Source organism: Microtus oregoni, unplaced genomic scaffold, assembly GCF_018167655.1.
Source record: "Microtus oregoni isolate MIOR12 unplaced genomic scaffold, Mior012 000025F_ref0000491, whole genome shotgun sequence".
Lineage (NCBI taxonomy): Eukaryota > Metazoa > Chordata > Mammalia > Rodentia > Cricetidae > Microtus > Microtus oregoni.
In genome coordinates, this window is record NW_024543084.1 from 34041840 (window position 1) to 34061020 (window position 19181).

Genomic DNA, 19181 nt, shown 5'->3' on the forward strand with positions numbered 1-19181 from the left:
CTTGTGATTCCAGAGGGCTAAGATCTGCTGATGGTGGTACAGAGGCATGGCACCTGGAGCAAGAAACTGAAAGTTTTTGTCTTAAACTGTAAGCAGGAATGGCAAGGCTTTAAGCTCTCCAAACAGGCCTTCAGTGACACACTTCCTCCAGCAAGGGCAACTTCGTGAGCCTCCCCAGACAGTACTGCCAACTGGGAGCCACACACTCAAATGCTCAGACTGTGGGAGACATCTCATTCAAACCACTACACCCAAATAAGAAAAAAGATGGAAAGAAGCCATCAAAGTGATGAGAACCACCAATTTAATAAAGAATGTCTCTCCTGAGTAAACTGGGAGCATGGGGATCATGGGAGAGGTTTGAACAGGAGGGGAGAGGAAGGGAGGAGGGCAGAGAAAAATGCAGAACTCAATAAAATCAATAAAAAACAAGAACAGTAGCAAGAGCTTTTAATGATAATGGAATTTACGGAAACTTACACGTGTCTTTGTGCTCCTGGACTTACTGCAATCCTTCTTCGGCTTAGCACCTTGAGTTATGATGAGCTTAGAAGGCACTGATTCTAGTGAGTTCCCATAAAATCGTTGAAAAACATGATATTTCTGCACACTTCTAAGATAACGGGGGTCTCTTGTATACTCTGAAGAAGAAAAAACTTAAAATGTAAAATGATTAGGCTTTCTCAGAAGCATCTCTAACTCTCCACACCACTCCATAAACAGGTGCAATTCTTTCTAGTATACAACAGCAATTTTGCCTGAGCAGTTTGCCCAAAACCTTAACCAAAATTGTCTTCAATTGGGCTATCTCATCTATAGAATGACTTTCAAAATGTCTACAAAAGTGGCAATTTTTCAAATATATATTCAAATATATATTTATAATATATATAGATATATATATACATACATGCACACACATATGTGTGTGTGTTGTTTATGGAATTGAACCTAGGATCTCCCACATGCAGTTTAAGGGTTCTGCTACTGGTCAACAACTCCCAGCAGCTCAAACACTTTCAAGACAATTTTTCACACTCTGTTTCCAAAACAAAATACTAAGAATTTTATTTAATTTTATTGATTAAATGTGTTCTATCATAATGGATATAGTACACTCTAATTACTTACCTCAATCTCTTTTAGATCCAATCTAACCTGTCATTTCCCCCATCTCCATAAAAGTCTTTTTCCCAAACTCATGCATTTTTGTTTTGATTTCTGACTCATTAATTTTAATGAGGACTCTGAGATTTTCCACTGTACAACTACCGATGAAGCCCTGGAGCACACCACTGGGTACACAACGGAGGTAATGGCGACCCTCCTCCAGAATCCATATGATTAACCTTAAGGAATAGGGGTCCATGAGTACCCTTTCTTCCAGGTGTTTTGGGTTTTCTAAGGGGTTGTTTTGTTTTAGAGACAGACTCTAAGTGTTACTTATTTGTGCCCTGTGAATGAGCTCCAGTAGGCAAAATCAAGAAGAAAGCCATTTGAAGCATTCTGGTTCCTTGAATTATTAGATAGGAAAGAATAAGACCCTCATCCTGGGACACAGTCATAGAGCTAAGAGCTTCAACACTATATATTACACTTCAAATGACATCCAGATTTCATAAACTACAAGCCTTATTTCCTTAACACAGTGTCAAACACAGGAGACAGAAATCACAAATGCACTCCTCTGCCTAGACCACCTACACCCTTTACATGAATAACCACCAGTAAACAAAGGGAGAAATCTCTGTTAACATCCTTCCTGTTGTCCATCTGAATGCCCTGTTGAATGTTCTTCGCCAAAACTTTTGATCTGAGTTCATAATGTGATTTATGCTTTGAAATAAAAGCCAGAGTGATGTAGATTTCAATTAGTTTAGCAGAATCGACAAGCTCACCATTGAAATTAGCCTTTGTCCTGTCATAGTCATCACTGAGAGGTCTGTGGGAATGCCAGTGCACAAGCTCATCGAATTCCTTATGCTTAATCAGCGAGGAAACAATGGGGTCATCACTGGGAGACAAAAAGAAATACAAGCGCATTTCAAATTCCAGGCCTCCAAATCCAACACATTTTATAACTTTGAAAATCATAGTTTCTTCTTATCTTCCTGGGATACAACATGTGTAGTTGAATACAAAAAAGCATTTTCTTACAAGCTTCAGAAGTCAGGACCACTTCAGGTCTCCAACTCTCTCAAACATTCCTTGTTCTATTAACTTAAAAATAGGAGTAGAGTGCTTTGTTCTCCAATAAAAATCACACAGATATCATAAAGATGGGCAAAGGGGAATATGCTGCAAATATATATTGCATGTAATTTACTATCTTTAATGTAGCATATTTCTGCAGTTTATTCAGAAAAAGCCTTCTCAAGGAATATTTAATAAATGACTATTATCCATTCCAAACAAGTACTTATTAATACATATGGAGGTCTTACTTCTTTAGGAAAGGCAAGTCTTTCAAAATGTCACCAGTAAATTCATCAACCAAAGCACATGACATTGGAATAAAACCCAAATTTGGCATCTTTTCTTGGGAACTTTCTGTAAAAAAAAAATAAATATGATCAAGTTAAATGTGAAATTTTCAGAAAAGAAGACACTATAATTGTTTCCCAAGATTTCACCTTTAAAAACATTTAATATTTATTTATATTTTAATTTCAATTCTGCAACAGTTAAAGTACTTTTCTCCCTATAACCACAGAGATCAAACCAGAAGCAATGAGAATGACCCTCAGCCAAAGTTATAACAGGAACAGGAGAATAAATAACCCAGCTCTCTTGCTCCTTGCAAGAGATGTTTCCAAGATAGTGTGAACCCCATTCTAAGGTTCCCAGTTGGCCTCATGTCTCCCAAAGTGGAAACCTGCTAATGGACAGGCTCTTCATAGTGCTCTTCATTTCCTGCCCTAACCTAATTTGAACCACTCTCTGACTGCTACAGTTAACTCCTTGCTCCTGCGTTCTTTTGTTGGGTGGAATTCATTGTCAAAGACCACAAGAATACACACACACACACACACACACACACACACACACACGTACGTATATAAGTATTCACTCTCTGACTGCTACAGTAAACTCCTTGCTCCAGTGTTCTTTTGTTGGGTGGAATTCATTGTCAAAGACCACAAGAATACACACACACACACACACACACACACACACACACACACACGTACGTATATAAGTATTCACTCTCTGACTGCTACAGTTAACTCCTTGCTCCTGCGTTCTTTTGTTGGGTGGAATTCATTGTCAAAGACCACAAGAATACACACACACACACACACACACTCTCTGACTGCTACAGTTAACTCCTTGTACCACTGTCCTTTCGTCTGGTGGGATTCATTGTTATAAAAGACAAGAATACATGTATACATATGTACATACATACATACACACACACACGTATGTACATATGTAGGTATCCTAAGTTCTTAGTGAACATTCCTTTTGATACTTCCTCTAAAATCATTTTTCTTAAATTCATTACAATATTAAAGATGTTATTATGACTAAACCATTTTTTGTTTTTCTGCAAATATTCATGCTATCCTTTACCCTTATATAATTTAATAATTACATAATTCTGTTACATTCTGAATTTCATCATTACTGAGAAATCTGTCACTTGACTAATTCTTTAGAGTTAATTGTGAATCCTATGATATGTTCTGTAGATTTTACATGTTGCAGTTTCCCTTTGTGTGTCAAGGGAGTGCATTCTTCTGGCTTACTAGGTTTTTGCATTTAACTCACCTGATTTGACATCCTAAATGTATAAAATTTGTCTTGATTAATGCAGGTAAATGTTAGGTCATTACTTGCCAAACATGATTCCACTCACGTCAATTCCTTCTTTCTTTCCAAGTTTCCAAATGAACCAAAGGTTAGTTTTTAGTATCCATGTCTTTTAATATCTTCTGTGCTCAATTTTAATTTTATATTTATTTCAGATATATACCATACTTTAATATACTTATTTTGAAACATTTGTATGTGTGTGAAGATAGATAGATAGATAGATAGATAGATAGATAGATAGATAGATGATAGATAGGAGATAGATTGATACATTGATAGATAGAATATAGATCAATGATAGTTATAGGGATATATCCTATAACTCCCCTCTGTATGCTGTAATACCATTGTTAACAAAGAAGCAGTTTTGGCCTGTAATAGGGTAGAATTGAGCTAGGCAGAAAAAACTAAATTGAATGCTGCAAGAAAGAAGGTAGAGTCAAGACATGCTGTGCAGCCACCAGAGGGGAGAGTCAGCTGGAAGCTTCCCAGTGGGCCACGAACTTCATGGTAAAATATAAAATAATAGAAATGGGCTAAGCAGAGATATAAGACCTAGCTAATAATTACACTTAAATGATTAGCCAAGCAGTGATTTAAATAATATAGTTCCTGAATAATTATTTTGGGAGTCTGGGTGGCCAGGAAATGAACAAACAGCCTCTTACAACAGATTGGCATTTCTGGAGTCTTTGATGGAGTTGAAAGAATAGAAAGTTATAGTTATAGTTTTCCTTAGTTATGGTAGATAAAGTAGATATAAATATTGTAACTATAATTCTTGCTTAATACCTGTCTTGTTATATGTAATTTCACTATATTAAAAGTAAAGCTTTCCCTTCTATTTAAACAGAAAAGTGGAAGTGATGTGGGAAGTCCTTCTTATATGAGTTGTTTTTACTGGTTAATAAAGAAGCTGCTTTTGCCCAATGGCTTAACAGAACATAGCCAGGCTAGAAGAGATATATATATATATAGAGAGAGAGAGAGAAGAAGCAGAGTCAGAGAGAAGTCATGTAGCTCCAGAAGAGACAGATGCCAAACAGAATTTTACCCAGTAAGCCACAGCCACGTGGTAACACACAGATTAATGGAAATGGGTTAGTTTAGGATATAAGAGTTAGCTAGAAATATGCTTAAGCTATTGACCAAACAGTATTGCAAATAATATACTTCTGTGTGATTATTTTGGGTATAAGTGGGAACGAATGAGCAGCTTCTGCCTAGACACAGCTAATTGTGTTCTTAGTTGTTCCTCAGCTCTTCTGTGAATTTTATCAACATCCATCTTTGACACATAATCCTACAAAATGTTTATGATTTCTTCCTTATAATAATTTGCCAGATCTTTCCGATCACTTTCATTTACTGGATTAGAGAGGCCTTGTGGCCTAACAATTTAAATTCCAAATTCTCATGAGTGATTTATTATTCTGCAGAAACAGTGTGACTTCTTTGTTATTTCTGTTCACTGAAAGGCAGGTCTGGGAGGAGCTAACCTGTGAGGTTTGCTCCTATGGACCTTGGCTTTCTGAAGACTGTCAGTTCTACCACCTCCTGGCTCTGGCCTCTTCTCCCGTGTCTGTCACCAAAGACACTCTGTATATCTGCGGCACAGAGAAGGCAAATGCACTGATTTGGGCAAAGTCTTTCTAAGGTGGATGCTGGCTCCTTTTATTCTTTAGCATCTCTTACTCTTCCCAACACAAGTCTACTGTTTACTTTGTTTCTATACAACACAGATGCTGAATGTGTTACCACGCTAATTTCTTTGATATTGTAGATAGGTCTCAGCCTCCCCAGTTATTTTACAGGCCTCCCCCATTCTAATATTTGGAGAAGAGTCACCATGATGTAATAGGATATTGAAAATTTTTGTTGACAGAGGTCACATTGCTAGAAAGAGAATTCACTTACATATGGTTTGACTTTTTAAAATGGCAATATTAATTACAAACAACATATAAAATTTCAATATTAGTCAAAGCACACCACCCCATGGACATGACAACTATTCAAACACACAAATACTACAAAAAGATTTCTACTTGGAGATTTCCAAGAGGGTTTTTTTTTCTTCCTCAGTTTAAGTTAGGAATCAGTTATCTTTGACTGGTGATGGGATCTTTTTAAAGAAAATGACATTTAAGTTAGGAATCAGTTACCTTTGACTGGTGATGCTGTCTTTTTAAGAAAATGGCATTCTGTTGTTCTCAAAGGAAATGAATTTCCCACTTCAAATTTTCCCACCAACTTTGACACTGTGTCCCAGAGATGTCCATACTCCTTCATGATGGTATCTCCTACTTTCAAATCCAGGCCTGGTTCACAATTAAAAATTCACTGTTAAGAAGCACTGACATATGCATTAAAGCACAAAACATCACTAAAGTCACTAGGCTCTGAATTACGATGCTAACAGTGGAATTTTCCATGAGCTTCACACTGAATCTAAATGAAAAAGATCAAAGCTGTGGACAATGCCACGGAACATATTAAAACTTATCTTGTATTTATGCTTGAAACTTAATATTAAAAATTTATGTCTTAACTAATGATAACCAACAGCAGAGATTTAATTTTTTTAAGATGATAAAAATATTATACCACATATAGTTTCGTAACCAATAACATTGAATAAAACTAAAATAAAAAATTAACAAAGCTCACCAAGGTCAACTGGACTGGGACTGAAAAAGCATGGGATAAATCCGGACTCTCTGAATATGGTGGACAATGAGGGCTGCTGAGAAGCCAAGGACAATGGCACTGGGTTTTGATCATACTGCATGTACTGGCTTTGTGGGAGCCTAGCCTGTTTGGATGCTCACCTTCCTAGACCTGGATGGAGGGGGGAGGACATTGGACTGCCCACAGGGCAGGGAACCCTGACTGCTCTTTGGACTGGAGAGGAAGGGGGAGGGCAGTGGGGTGTGGGAAGTGGGGAGAGGGGAAGGGAAAAGGGAGGAGGGGAGGAGGCGGAAATTTTTAATAAAAGAAGAAAAAAAGGCAAAAAAATTAACAAAGAATCATTATTTTCAAAGTAGGTAATTAATTTCATTTCCTAAAATATGACAGGAAAAAATCTTGATGTCAAAGATATTTCTATACTACTCACTCAAGCACTGTTCTCTTAAAATGTGTTTTCTTTTACTTTGGCTATAAAAGCACAAGAAAAATATTCTATCAAATAAACAAATTACATAAAAAAGTATAAAGATTATCCCTTAGAAAACTTAAAATCCCTAAATATCTAATAAAGTGAAATGTTTCTATTCATGAGCAATTTTATAAATAAACATTATATGCCATGCATGAAAACAAAGTGTAATAAACTGTCAAACACATGAACACACACTTTTAACAAAAATAACTATGGAATAATAATAAGTTGAAAAATATTTTGAATTGTTATATTCATTCTGATTGTCACAAATAAAAAATTATAAATAAAGACTAGGAAACTTGAAAATAATTACTATTTATACAATAGAGTGTAAAGAAATGGTTTTGAAGCTTGAAACTCTTCATGAGCCTTTTCTCTAAAGAAAGGTGAGGTGTATTATATAGTAAGCTGATACCTTCTGCATTTTCATTTTCATAGTAAAAAGCAATATTCTTCAACAAAGGCTCATCACTAAAATCAGAAAGGTGAAGTAAATCCAAACTCCAAAATTCACTCATGTGCACATTACTTAGGATGAAATACTCACACCACTGTTTCTGGAAATAAAAAAAAAGTTATTGGCAGCTTTCATGTCCACAGTAATACGTAGAATTAATTACCCCATACACCTCTATAATCCAAATGAAAGGCAGATAACAAGACTGTCCAAATTCTCATTAGAATGTAAACCCACTTGGTCAAAATGAGAATTATATTATTCCTTAAAAATTGAAGCATTATATAAAATAAAAACTGACTCAAAAATGAATTTAAGCTGCACATAATCCCAGCCCTTGGGAGGCTAAAGCAGGAGGATGCCTGCCAGATTAAGGCCTGTCTGTGTTACACAGTCAGTTTCAGACCAACCTGGGTTACACAGTAAGATCTTGTCAAAAAAAAAAAAACACAACTTTTTATTATGAATTAAAGAAATATTTATTTATTTACTATTCATTGTTTCCTCCATTGTGATCTAAAATCTCAAAAACTATATATTTCTTCAGTTTTTGAATGTGCTTCTGTTATTCACTTAGGTTTCGTTGTTTACTTTGTGTTCTCAATGCTGGGCTGCTAAGGGTACTAGAAAGAAAAACGTTTCCCATCCACCAATGTTGATAGATCTCCACCAACTTAAGGCTGCACCATGATATTCCATCATAACACAGACAGAATGTCTGCACAAACAGCATTTACATCTGGTCACAGTAGACATGAGTCTTTTTCAATGGTATGGTTTACAGAGAGGCTCCCAAGTGATATTTCTTCACCCGATTTCCTTAAGTATTAAAACCTAATGCTTCCCAACATAAAGAGGAGAATGAAGCTGCTGTTTCTGATCAACTAAAATTATCAGGTATCTCCTGCCAGGCCATCTTAGAACATTGCCAAATATTTCAAGATATTTTTATAGTGTCTTTTAACCTAAACCACATCCCAGTGTCTTAAAAATTGTCAGAAAATCTTCATTGATAAAGTTGTGCAAAGGAGGCTTCCATTCAAGTCTGTATCACACCTGCAGCATTCACGCCAGCTCCCAAATGTAGACCAGACTTAACTACATAAAGTTGACACAATAATTTAATATAACTGAGAAATAAATTAATTATAAAAGTCAAAGCACATTACTAGTGCCACAAGGTTTATTTTAATTGCAGATACCAATAGATATAATATATTAACCTAAAATGACCCATATTAAAGAATTTAAATAAAAATGGGATTGAGAAGTGGAGTCTTCCTATCTTTCATTAATAACAGAGTCACACAGAGCCTGCTACTCTTAGGCTCTAACAAAACACCTAGAGGAATGTCCTCCTATGGGGTTTAGGATACAGAACTTTCTCTCAAGAATCAATAGAACCTACACAGAGCCACCTTCACCATGTGTAGTATTTACTCCACCGTAGAACTCTGTAGAAATTCCATTACAGCAGCTATGAATGTTCACCAGTGCACATATTCAATACATCCTGACCCTGTTATGTATGGCTATAAGCATGGTATGGGTGTGTGCCAGTGTGCAGAGGCCACAGAATGACTTCAGGAGTCTTTGCCTCGTAAATCCCACTTTACAAATGTGACAGGGTCTCTCATTGGCCTGGAGCTTGAGCAAGTAAGATGGATGGTGAACAAGCGATCTTCACATTTGCCTATCTTTGGAATTACAAGTGAGCATCGGCACACCTGATTTGATGTTTTGCATGGTTCCCCATTGAAGATCAAAGTCTGCTTCTCAGGCTTCCAAGGCACATGCTCTACCAACTGAACCATCACTCATGTGTCCTATTCCTTACCTACAATTCCCACCCCAGGTAACATTATGCTAATATAGTAAATGCAATACAAGCACTATCAAGTAAAATTAATATGACTTAATTGCCACTTTAGTCCCTGTCAAATCAATATACGTCATGAATTTCCTTCAATTCTCCCTTATTGGACTTTGAGACAGGGGCATTTATGCAAATGCTATTCCTCACTGAGTAAGAAAGGCACACTCTCCATGCAGCTTTGCTGCCTCCAGGTAGACTTAAGTCACTCTTCAGAGTGCTACTGTAGAAGTATATTCAGAGTATAGTGTAGAGGGCTCAAAAGCTCTTCCTTAGTCTCTAACACCATCAACAGGAAGGTAGCAGAATATTCCTCTAATACCCCCAAATCCAGTTTTGTAACTACACTGTGTGGTCTACATTCCAAGTCAAAAAAAAAAAAAAAAGAAGAAGTGCCATTTGCCTACATACAAACCATTTAGTAGGCACTCAGTGAATGTATGATGAACTTAACTATCCTGTCCTACAGGATGCTACCTCATTTGTCTCTTGCCCACTACTTCAGCTTCATCACTAACCTTTTGTTTTCTGTCCTTGATACAAGGAGTGGACCTCAGTTCCTTGGCTGTGATATTTTTAGGACAATCACACACAGTGCTTCTTCTCCCACAATCTGGTTTCCTTTCTGTCCACCCTGCTACCCATCCTTCAAGACTTGGGTCATATAACTTCTTCAGAGAAACCCTTGCAAACTTGGCTAGATCTTTTAACTATTGGTTTCAAAAGTACTCTAGTTCTTCCTTCACAGTAAGTCTGAAAATTCAGTCTATGTCTTCACTATAAGATATAATTGTCTGGAAAAGCTAGGGTGGAATGATGAAGGGTATTCATCTCACTACATCTCCAGGTCAAAAGAGCACATTCTGAATTTCTTTGGGCATCAGAAACTTTTCTTGACTATTTATCTCAGATTCCTAAAAGAAAGTCTACATGGCTAATATATGTTTAAATACACAAATATAAACATATGATATTTATTTATGTAAATAAATATATATACTGCACATATATTAAGATGCAACTAGTAGTCATTAAAGATGATAGCATCCAATACTATAAAGTAAGAAAATGCAAAAAGAAAAAAATGTATATGGATATTTTCCATGCTATAAAAACAAAAAAAATTGTTCATTTAAAATGAAGAGTGTAAACTGGAGTGTTAGCAGATTCTAGCACTGATTTGCACAGAAGACTCTGGAGAGATTTTTTCTTTCTGGTCTCCTAAAGTCTCCAAAATCTCTGTATCCATAATCTATAATGGAAAAAAAATAATAAAGCTTTGCATCCATTTTCTCATCTCTTTCTCAACGCAGAAGATGGTGGTCATCAGGAACTTCCTCATAAATGACACAAATCTTCACACTGACAAGAATTTTGCGAAAGAAAATGTCAAGAAGCTCCTCTTTGGGTTGGATGCATGTCATGATGGTTGTTATTAATAACAATTTATCACTTAATATGATTGTTAAAACTAGTCAAGTGACTGATTTAAGCAAGCCCATAAAATTTTAACACCAACAATACCTCAAAATTTAACACCACCCTGTATAAACCTGTTTGAAGATTAATGTATTTTATATGTATCATGTAGTTTAAACAAAAGTAAAAATGAAAGGCGAGTATATTTACCATTTTAAAGACAGTCTTGAGGTCCTTAATCCAATCAGAAGTGACAAATCTTGAGCAGGCTCTCTGGGAAAGAGGTAGGTGGAGTTGGAAAACCACACTGAGGCAATGGAGCTTACAGAAGTCTTCTACATCCTTCAGGGTTAAACAACTACCTTGTTGCTGTAGAAAGTAAAGAAGGTGAGTAGAGAACAGTGGGCTGGGAGACTACACACTCAATCTGCAGAAGCCCAAACTTTGTAGCTAAGCTCTCTAGGTGGGAATTCCACATTTATACATTCTCCGTTTCTGAGACAGTACTTATCCAGAAACAAGGCTGTGTTTAAACACGTTTGAGAAAGAGGGGAAAGGAAGTGTAGCTTTGCAGAACCTGGTGTAAGGCATTAGTCAGTATTTTCAGGGACTCTAGATATAAACTAATAAACTAGGTGATGAACGAGAAGTTCCAGGGGACCTTGAGTGGGTGGAGCTATATGCTACATTCTCCCTTCTGTCTTTAACAACCTACTCTGAAGGCAATATTATGAACTACCTCCATGAGGACAACAGAGTGGCAGTGTAGCTCAAGGCTGTAACTGCACAATGAGAACAGAGGTAAATAAGTAAATATGCTTAGCATCATGGGGCAGGGACACCATTGCTATTGGCAAACATTTTGGCATGTCTGGGAGAAAGGAGACTTCGATGGGATGCTCCTAGGATGCCAGAGAGGGTCTAATGTTTAGAAGTTCCAAAGAGTAAATGTTGACTTACTATCATGATTTAGAGATGAATTAAATTGGAGGTCTAATCATGCAGAAAGGTCCCATTAAAAATTATATTTAATGAGATACTGCAAAGTGAAATATTAAAAACTGGTCCTTGTTCATTTTTGAATTCAAGATAGGATTTATAAGCTGAGACTCTATAGTACTGAGATTACATATAAAATGGAATGTGTACATGTGTATACTTTAGTGCCCATGAGAACATATATGCAGAGATGAAATTTTAGTCATAGCTAAATCTCAACTGGCCACCAGATTCTTGACCTTTTCTGCAATAAAGAAACTAAGAACAGTAGTCTGTCCCCCAGGAAGTAAGGAAACACTGTGTGAGTCTATCTTTTAAAGTCACTGAGAAATTTGCACATGATAAACCTTAATCCAAACTACATTACTATTTATCACCTTGGGTTGGAGGACTGCTACTCTCAAAAAAACAAAAGTCTGTACTTTAATAGTGAAATAGAAATAACAATTCTTTCCTGAGCATTTAGTGAACTGTGCACAGAAAAAGCCCAAAGCACAGTAGCATAGCAGGTTGTTTCTTCCTTTGTCTGTCTGCAGGTGATGAAGACTACAAATATCCCACATGAAGTACCTGTAGGAAACACACTAAGTCATGGAACAGCATATTCCTTTATGACATGAATCGCAGGGATTCTCCTATTTCTGCTGTTCATATAAGCAAGAGAGAACCCGGTGCCCACATGGAGAAATGGTTGGTGAAAGCAATAAAATGGGTAAGAACAAGTGCATCCTAGTGCAGCAACCACACCTGTTTGACTTTGCACATCTTCTTGGAGGATTTTTTCTCTCTGTTCTCTAAGAAGCTGTGGTACATTTCCAAGAAGAGGGAGCATGAAGTGACACAAAGGGCTCGCCGGATGTCAGAGCCTTCTGGCCAAAGTTGCCTGAGCAGAGACATCATCTCACAAGCCTGTCACCACAGAGAATTATAACACGTCATGACAATTAGAGAACTGTATTTATATATAAGCGATTACGTAGTAAGAAATGAGTCTATATGAACATATGGAAACTGTTTCCACTAAAAACATTATGAACACAATTTTTGGGTGGTAAAATTATTTCAAAAAATTTTGAGAAAACTCAAAAATCTGTAAATAAACAGGAAAATTCATGACTTTAAATGCTAATTCTCTAATGAAACCCAAATAGTGAGAAAATGGAAAAATGTTTATTTTCTTTAGTAGTATAAAATTACATTTTTCTTTGATAATATCAATACATTTTTTCATCTTTAACTACTTTAATAACAGCACCAGAATTCATGGGGTGTCAGTTCTAATACTCTGCTAATGAAGTTATAAATGGGCAAAGGCATATGACAATACATTTGTCATTCAATATGTTGATACTTTTTATTCAAGTCCTAGAGATCTAACCTAAAGGAACAATCCAAAATCTGCCCAAAGATGTGGGCACCAAGGCTTTCATCATAGAATTATTTGGAAAAGAAAATCTTCAAGCAATTTAAATCATCAGCATTCAAGAAATACCATATATCCATAAAATAATACTTGTAACACTTTAGGTCCCTATATTATATTTTCTTAAATTATAATCATATATAATTTTGTGGGTAATACACATGATTTGAAGCAACACATATCATAGCAATCAACATTCTGAATGTATGGGTTGCTTTTACAGTTATTATGCACATAATCTCCTCTTCTGCATGAGTTAAAAAGGAAAATAGTAGTACTGGGAACAGTGATGAAATGTGTAGGGGGAATAATATATTCCTTCTGGAGCATTTATCAAGTTCCCGGCCATACTTGGGATGCCTCAAGACTAGTAGGGACCAAAGAGAGATTCTACAACCTAATGAGAAATACAAAGGATTGATATTATTAAAGAGTGAATTAGAGCCATCATAAGAAATACTGAATCTGCCATAGATATGTAAATGCTATTTTTTAAAATAATTTTTAATCTGAAATTTTTAATTTTCTATTTTTTTAATTATTTATTTTACTTTAAGGTGTGAGTATATTGCATGCCCATAAGATTGTACCTCATAAATGTTTGGTGTTCACAGATGTCAGAAAAGAGCATGGGATCCCCTATAACTGGAGTTATGGGTGGTGGTTAAGAGCATCATTTAAAATTACAATAATCACTAAATATGATAATATAAGGAATACATTGAAAATTACTGTCTCTATATCAAAATCTTTGTCATGTAATGAAAGCAGTGTTCAGAGAAAAACATATCACACTAAGCAATGTTTAATACCAAAAGTGAGAAAATAGATCAATTAAATACTTTGCTAAAAAAGTAGATAAAAAGAAACAAGAAAATCAAAAGAAAGTAAAAGATGAAATCATAGCCTAAGAGAATAAAATTTTATATATCTAGTCAATATATATATTGACTCAATCTGAAATTAGACAAACATTATTAAACAAATAAGAGAAATCACAGATGTACAAAACAAAACAAAAAGCAGAAGAGACACTGAGACAGAAACCTACTTCATAGTAGGCCTAAATACACCAACATCCACATCACAGGTAAAGTGACTAAGAAACCATCCCGACAAATATGTGCCAAGTTTCAGGCAGAAAAATTTACAAAATTATCACAGATTGGATAATTCCTCTGGTTTAGACTGGATTTCAAAATACTAAAAATAAAGCCTGAACATTCTTTTCTGTAAGCACATAAAATGCTACAAATAAATGTAAGACAGTAAAAAGACTGAAATTACACTAAAGTATCACTGATGCCAAGCAAGGCAAAAATTCAACAGGAAATAGAGCAAACAGAACCCAAGACCATATTAACAAAACCATTCACCATGATGAAGCATATGGATACCAGGAATGGAATATTTAAAAATTGTGCAAATGCATCATGACCTCAATAAAACTAAGGGCAAAACAACAGTACTGTGGTATAGTTACACTACTGTATTCATGGTTTAAACAATAGGAGAAGCTCAGGGTCATCTTCTTTACATCAGAGTCTAGACACATCTTTATCTGAGTCCTACTTAACAGGAAGAAATAGAAACATTTATTTTTAAACCAGGAATAGGAGAACTATTTCTAGTATCTCTCCCACTCTCCACTGCTACAAGAGACTTGTTACTATATCCATTAGACTAGAGAAATAAAAGAAGTTTGCTGGTCTCAAACAAGGTAAAACCTTAGAAGTAATACGAAGGGTTGTACTCATTCCTACACACACACACACACACACACACACACACACACACACACTTTTATAAAAATAAAGTTCAATTAAAAAGTGTTTTTTTTAAGGTCTATTACCTTTTCCACCATATTATTGAATGTCAAATCTCCAAATAGAGTTGTTAAATCTAGGTCTCTATATTTTTTTAACTGTTGAATCAGGGTTTTGTAATCAATCATAATCTCTCTCTCAAACTGCAAAACAAAATATTATAAATTGTCATAAATACATCTGTTTTTCAGCTACAGAACTCAGAAATTGAAGAAATAGTCAGATTACAGTGCAGTCCTGAGTTTACAATCTACCCTGCTGTGATCAAGGACGGTCAGCAAGGCTTGGAAATCATTCCAGGCATCACTTGGTTATCTCGTCTGGCTATATATCACCTGATTTTAGCATTTCCACAAAGATACAAATGATATAAAATCAGTGTGTTTCACTATGACACATTTCAAGCAAGCACCTAAGAAGAGATTAGAATCCTCTCCCCCTGGGCATCTATGGTACTGGAAACAGTCATTGCCAACAGTTTCAATGCCATTTCCAGTAGTCTACAAATGGAGTCATAAGTGATATTCCATTGTATTTTAAATTCTAAGTACTCCCCAAATCAGTTAATGTAAAAACGTTTCTTTAAGGTGAATTTCAGTAAATTAAGGTATAAATTATTTTATAAATAAAATTCTGCATTAAAATGTATTCTAGGCACAATATTTGTAAGGTTTTTCAAGTTCAGAAACTGCTATCAACAGAATGCTAAACCTACTTTGATGAGCTATGGAATGATATTCATATACAGAACTCACCTCACATAGTGAAAAATAAGCAAACTATATTTATTTATTAAGTTAGTAAATGTGCTTTACTCTGAAAAATTCCAAAAATTAGTTCTCAAATATACCAATTTGTAAGTGTCAAGAACTATTTTACAATAAGAACTAATTAGCAAATTACTGTATGTTATCACTATTAATTATCATTATTATTAACCTATATATTAACCTGTTGAAACTAGAATAGATTCTGTATTATGGGTAGAGTCAATATTGAATCAAGATAGCTATTTTTTAAAGATTTGTTTCATTTTTAGTTTTGTGTGTATGTATATGTATCTGTCTGTCTCTCTGTATGTATGCATGCATATATGTAGTTATGTAGGTATGTGCATGTAAGTGCAGTATACACAGAGGCCAGAGCTGTCAAATCCCTTTGGGCTAGAGTTATAGGCAGTTATGAACTACCCGACATGGGTACAAAGCTAGCAAGCATTCTTAACGAGCCTTATCTTCTGAATTAATTTAAAACTGTTTATAAATCTCTAGAAAATTGTCTTTAGATATATATTACCTGCTTGAAAAACAGCTGCTTTGAATATGAGCTTTGCATAAAATATGCATAAAGACGGATGATGTCAGATGTTTGTCCTGAGAAGAGTGCAATGTTGACCTTTGCTGCCCAAGACTGAATGACTAAAAAGTTGAAAAGGTGTGTCTGTTGGTTGTTCAGGCCTTCATCAGCAAGAATCAAAAAATAAGGGCAACTCTGACTTAAGGTAATACTCCACTCTTCTGACAAGCATCCAGAAAATTCAGTCCACACATCAATGGCAGTATTCTTCTGAAGGTGCATAATTAAAGCAGTTCTCAGTGTAAGAAGTCCGGGGACTCTGAAGTATGTATATTCAGCATCCTATGAGGAGGAGACAAAAGACAGAATTTAACAAGTGTTTTGATAGTTCAGGCAGTTATCATATATCATTAAGGTCATTGAAGGAACACGGTACAGAAGGTTTGGGTTTGTATTTTTTTAATGTCCTTTAGTCAGTAAATTGACCCTGGAATTTTTCTATATCACAAATGTATGCTATAATTCACATTTTAAACCTAAGAGTAAGCAAGCCCATAGTACCCAGAGTTCATTACTCTTTGTCTTCCAGGCTTTTAATCATTCTCCTGTCCAACCTTATGTCAAGAAGACAAAGGACAAAAATAACTATGAAAATAATAATTTGTAATTATAAATGTTCTGGAATTGGGAACTGAAGGAGAACATGTTATTCTAAAGAATAATTCTAGATACAGTGACATTTCTTAAACAACAAGGGTTTTTCTTAGGAGATTAAAATCTGTGAAAGAATTGTAAACATAGAGCAAAACCCTGCTTCCTTGAACGAAATGCTGCTGGTCAGCAATGCTCAGAAATATACAGTATCGTGAGCAGCAAACTGATTGAACATCCACACGAGTATCCTTGAGTATAGCATTAGCTGCCCTGAATATAGGAAAATGAGGATATGGTAGCAGTAGATATACCTGTATTTGAATTTATCAAAATTTTATTTATTACACCAAATATGATATTCCCTCATCATTATTTATAACAGAGCACACAACAGAAAAATAGGGTTAGTGAGTTCACATGGGCTCAGATACACCTAACAATGTATTCAAATAAGTTGCCTGCTGAGTTTTGAAGTCAAAGTAGTTCTCAGAGTTGGAAAGTAGAACTGAGATCAGTGGGGCTACTGTTCAGAAGTTCAACAACTCTTGTGACTCTGTCCACTAAAGTTTCCTATCACTACACATTACAAACAATCTAACTGTGCTCATTCCAGAACACTGCAATGCTAGGTAATTGCTTTGTTCTCCTCTTCCTTTTAAATTGTTTGACTTTTTATTTGTTTTGTTTTGTTTATTTTTTTGTTTTGGAGGTCGAGCCCACAACCTTGCACACACTAGGCAAGTCTTCTATCACTAAATTGCATTTCTAGATTTTTTTTTTTCCTTTAAGGTCTTTCCAGGTTGGCTAAACTACTCATCAAGTCACTAAGTGAGGCTTGGGTAGCTTCCAACTTTGAACCTCCATGCCTTGGGCTCCATCTTATTTTCTGAACTTTTAAAAATGTATTTGGCTCTGCAGTCAGTGGTGAAAATGTTTATATAATTTTATAAAAAAATTTGATTTATAACAAGGGGTGGTGGTGCACACCTGAAATCCTTTTGCTTGGGAAGCAGAAACAAGGGCATCATGAGTTCAAGGCCAGCTTCAGCGACAAAATTCCTTGTCTCTAACTAATCATACAAACGAACTCTGTTTTCAGTCTTCAGAGGATAAAAAGCTCAGGTGGTCTGTGTTACCTTGAAGAAAACTATGGCAAAATGTCCTCCTTTGCTAATGACATCCAGCAGGTAGCGCTCAACCAGGTAGAAGAAGTGGAGACTCTGCCCCGGCTTAAGTGACTTCTCACATACACACGTGACAAGCAAGGAGTCTCCATCAATCAGAAAAAACTCAGATTCAACAAAATCATTGAATAAACTGGAATAACTAAAAAAAGAAAAGCGTTGGAATAAAGCACACATGGATGACATAATACCCCCAAACAGTACAGTTGTTATTATCTCATTGACATTAACAACCTAAAGTGCTGAATACATATTTTCATGTAATTACATATACTTCTATCATGTATGTAATGTACATTCTCTCTCTCTCTCTCTCTCTCTCTCTCTCTCTCACACACACACACACACACACATACACACACACACACAGATGTAGGTACACATCAATATTACCATATAAAGTCAAATATCTCTAGAGAAAAGGGAAATATTACACATGATTTCAAAACTCTTGATCACCACAAAAATACTTACTCAGCCTTTGGCATATTTTCCAAGATTAATTTTGACATTTCCTCTAAAATTCCTGTGTAATGTTCTTCTAAAAAGGGAAATAAGAGGGATTTTTTTTTAGTCAGTCTTTTTAAGGGAACTCACAGTTATTATTTGAGAAATAAGAAACAGTAATGTAGCCATTTTAGCTGTTTAATCTGTGAAGCATGTATGTTATAATGTTATAAATAATATTTTGAATTTAAAATTACCCATTCTTGCTGATCTCAGTGTCTCCAACCTGAATTAAAAAATATTTATCATGAAATATCCTTTACTCTGTCTCCTCTAAATGGTCATTATTAATGAGATGCAAAATCTGCAAAGAAAGAAAAAAAACTGATCAACTTTCCTGTTAGCAGAAATGTGCTGAATGACTATCTTTCCAATTAAATATTGAGTAGCAGGGACACAAGAATGAGTACAATCAACATGTGATCTGTTCTCAGGGAATAAAAGTCAAGAGGACAACCATTAATCATAATCGCATACACAATAGAAAATCATTAATGCGACCAAGTCAAAAAATGAGACATTCCATAAAGAAGCAATGCCCAAGGAAAGTTCTAAAGA

General features: G+C 35.4%; 1 protein-coding gene across 1 annotated transcript in view; it reads right to left on the minus strand.

Moving 5' to 3' along the window:
* Window positions 1–18824, minus strand: part of LOC121462564 (probable ATP-dependent RNA helicase DDX60) — a 76798-nt gene extending 57974 nt beyond the window's left edge. Inside the window, exons 1-12 of the mRNA XM_041674201.1 lie at window positions 18821–18824; window positions 18591–18657; window positions 18069–18258; window positions 16279–16620; window positions 15009–15125; window positions 12481–12642; window positions 10945–11103; window positions 7401–7542; window positions 5985–6140; window positions 2445–2550; window positions 1899–2014; window positions 481–641 (exon numbers count right to left, since the gene is read on the minus strand). Of these exons, the coding sequence (XP_041530135.1) occupies window positions 481–641; window positions 1899–2014; window positions 2445–2550; window positions 5985–6140; window positions 7401–7542; window positions 10945–11103; window positions 12481–12642; window positions 15009–15125; window positions 16279–16620; window positions 18069–18258; window positions 18591–18657; window positions 18821–18824 (1722 nt within the window). The remainder of the gene's footprint in view (window positions 1–480; window positions 642–1898; window positions 2015–2444; window positions 2551–5984; window positions 6141–7400; window positions 7543–10944; window positions 11104–12480; window positions 12643–15008; window positions 15126–16278; window positions 16621–18068; window positions 18259–18590; window positions 18658–18820) is intronic.
* Window positions 18825–19181: the final 357 nt, after the last annotated feature.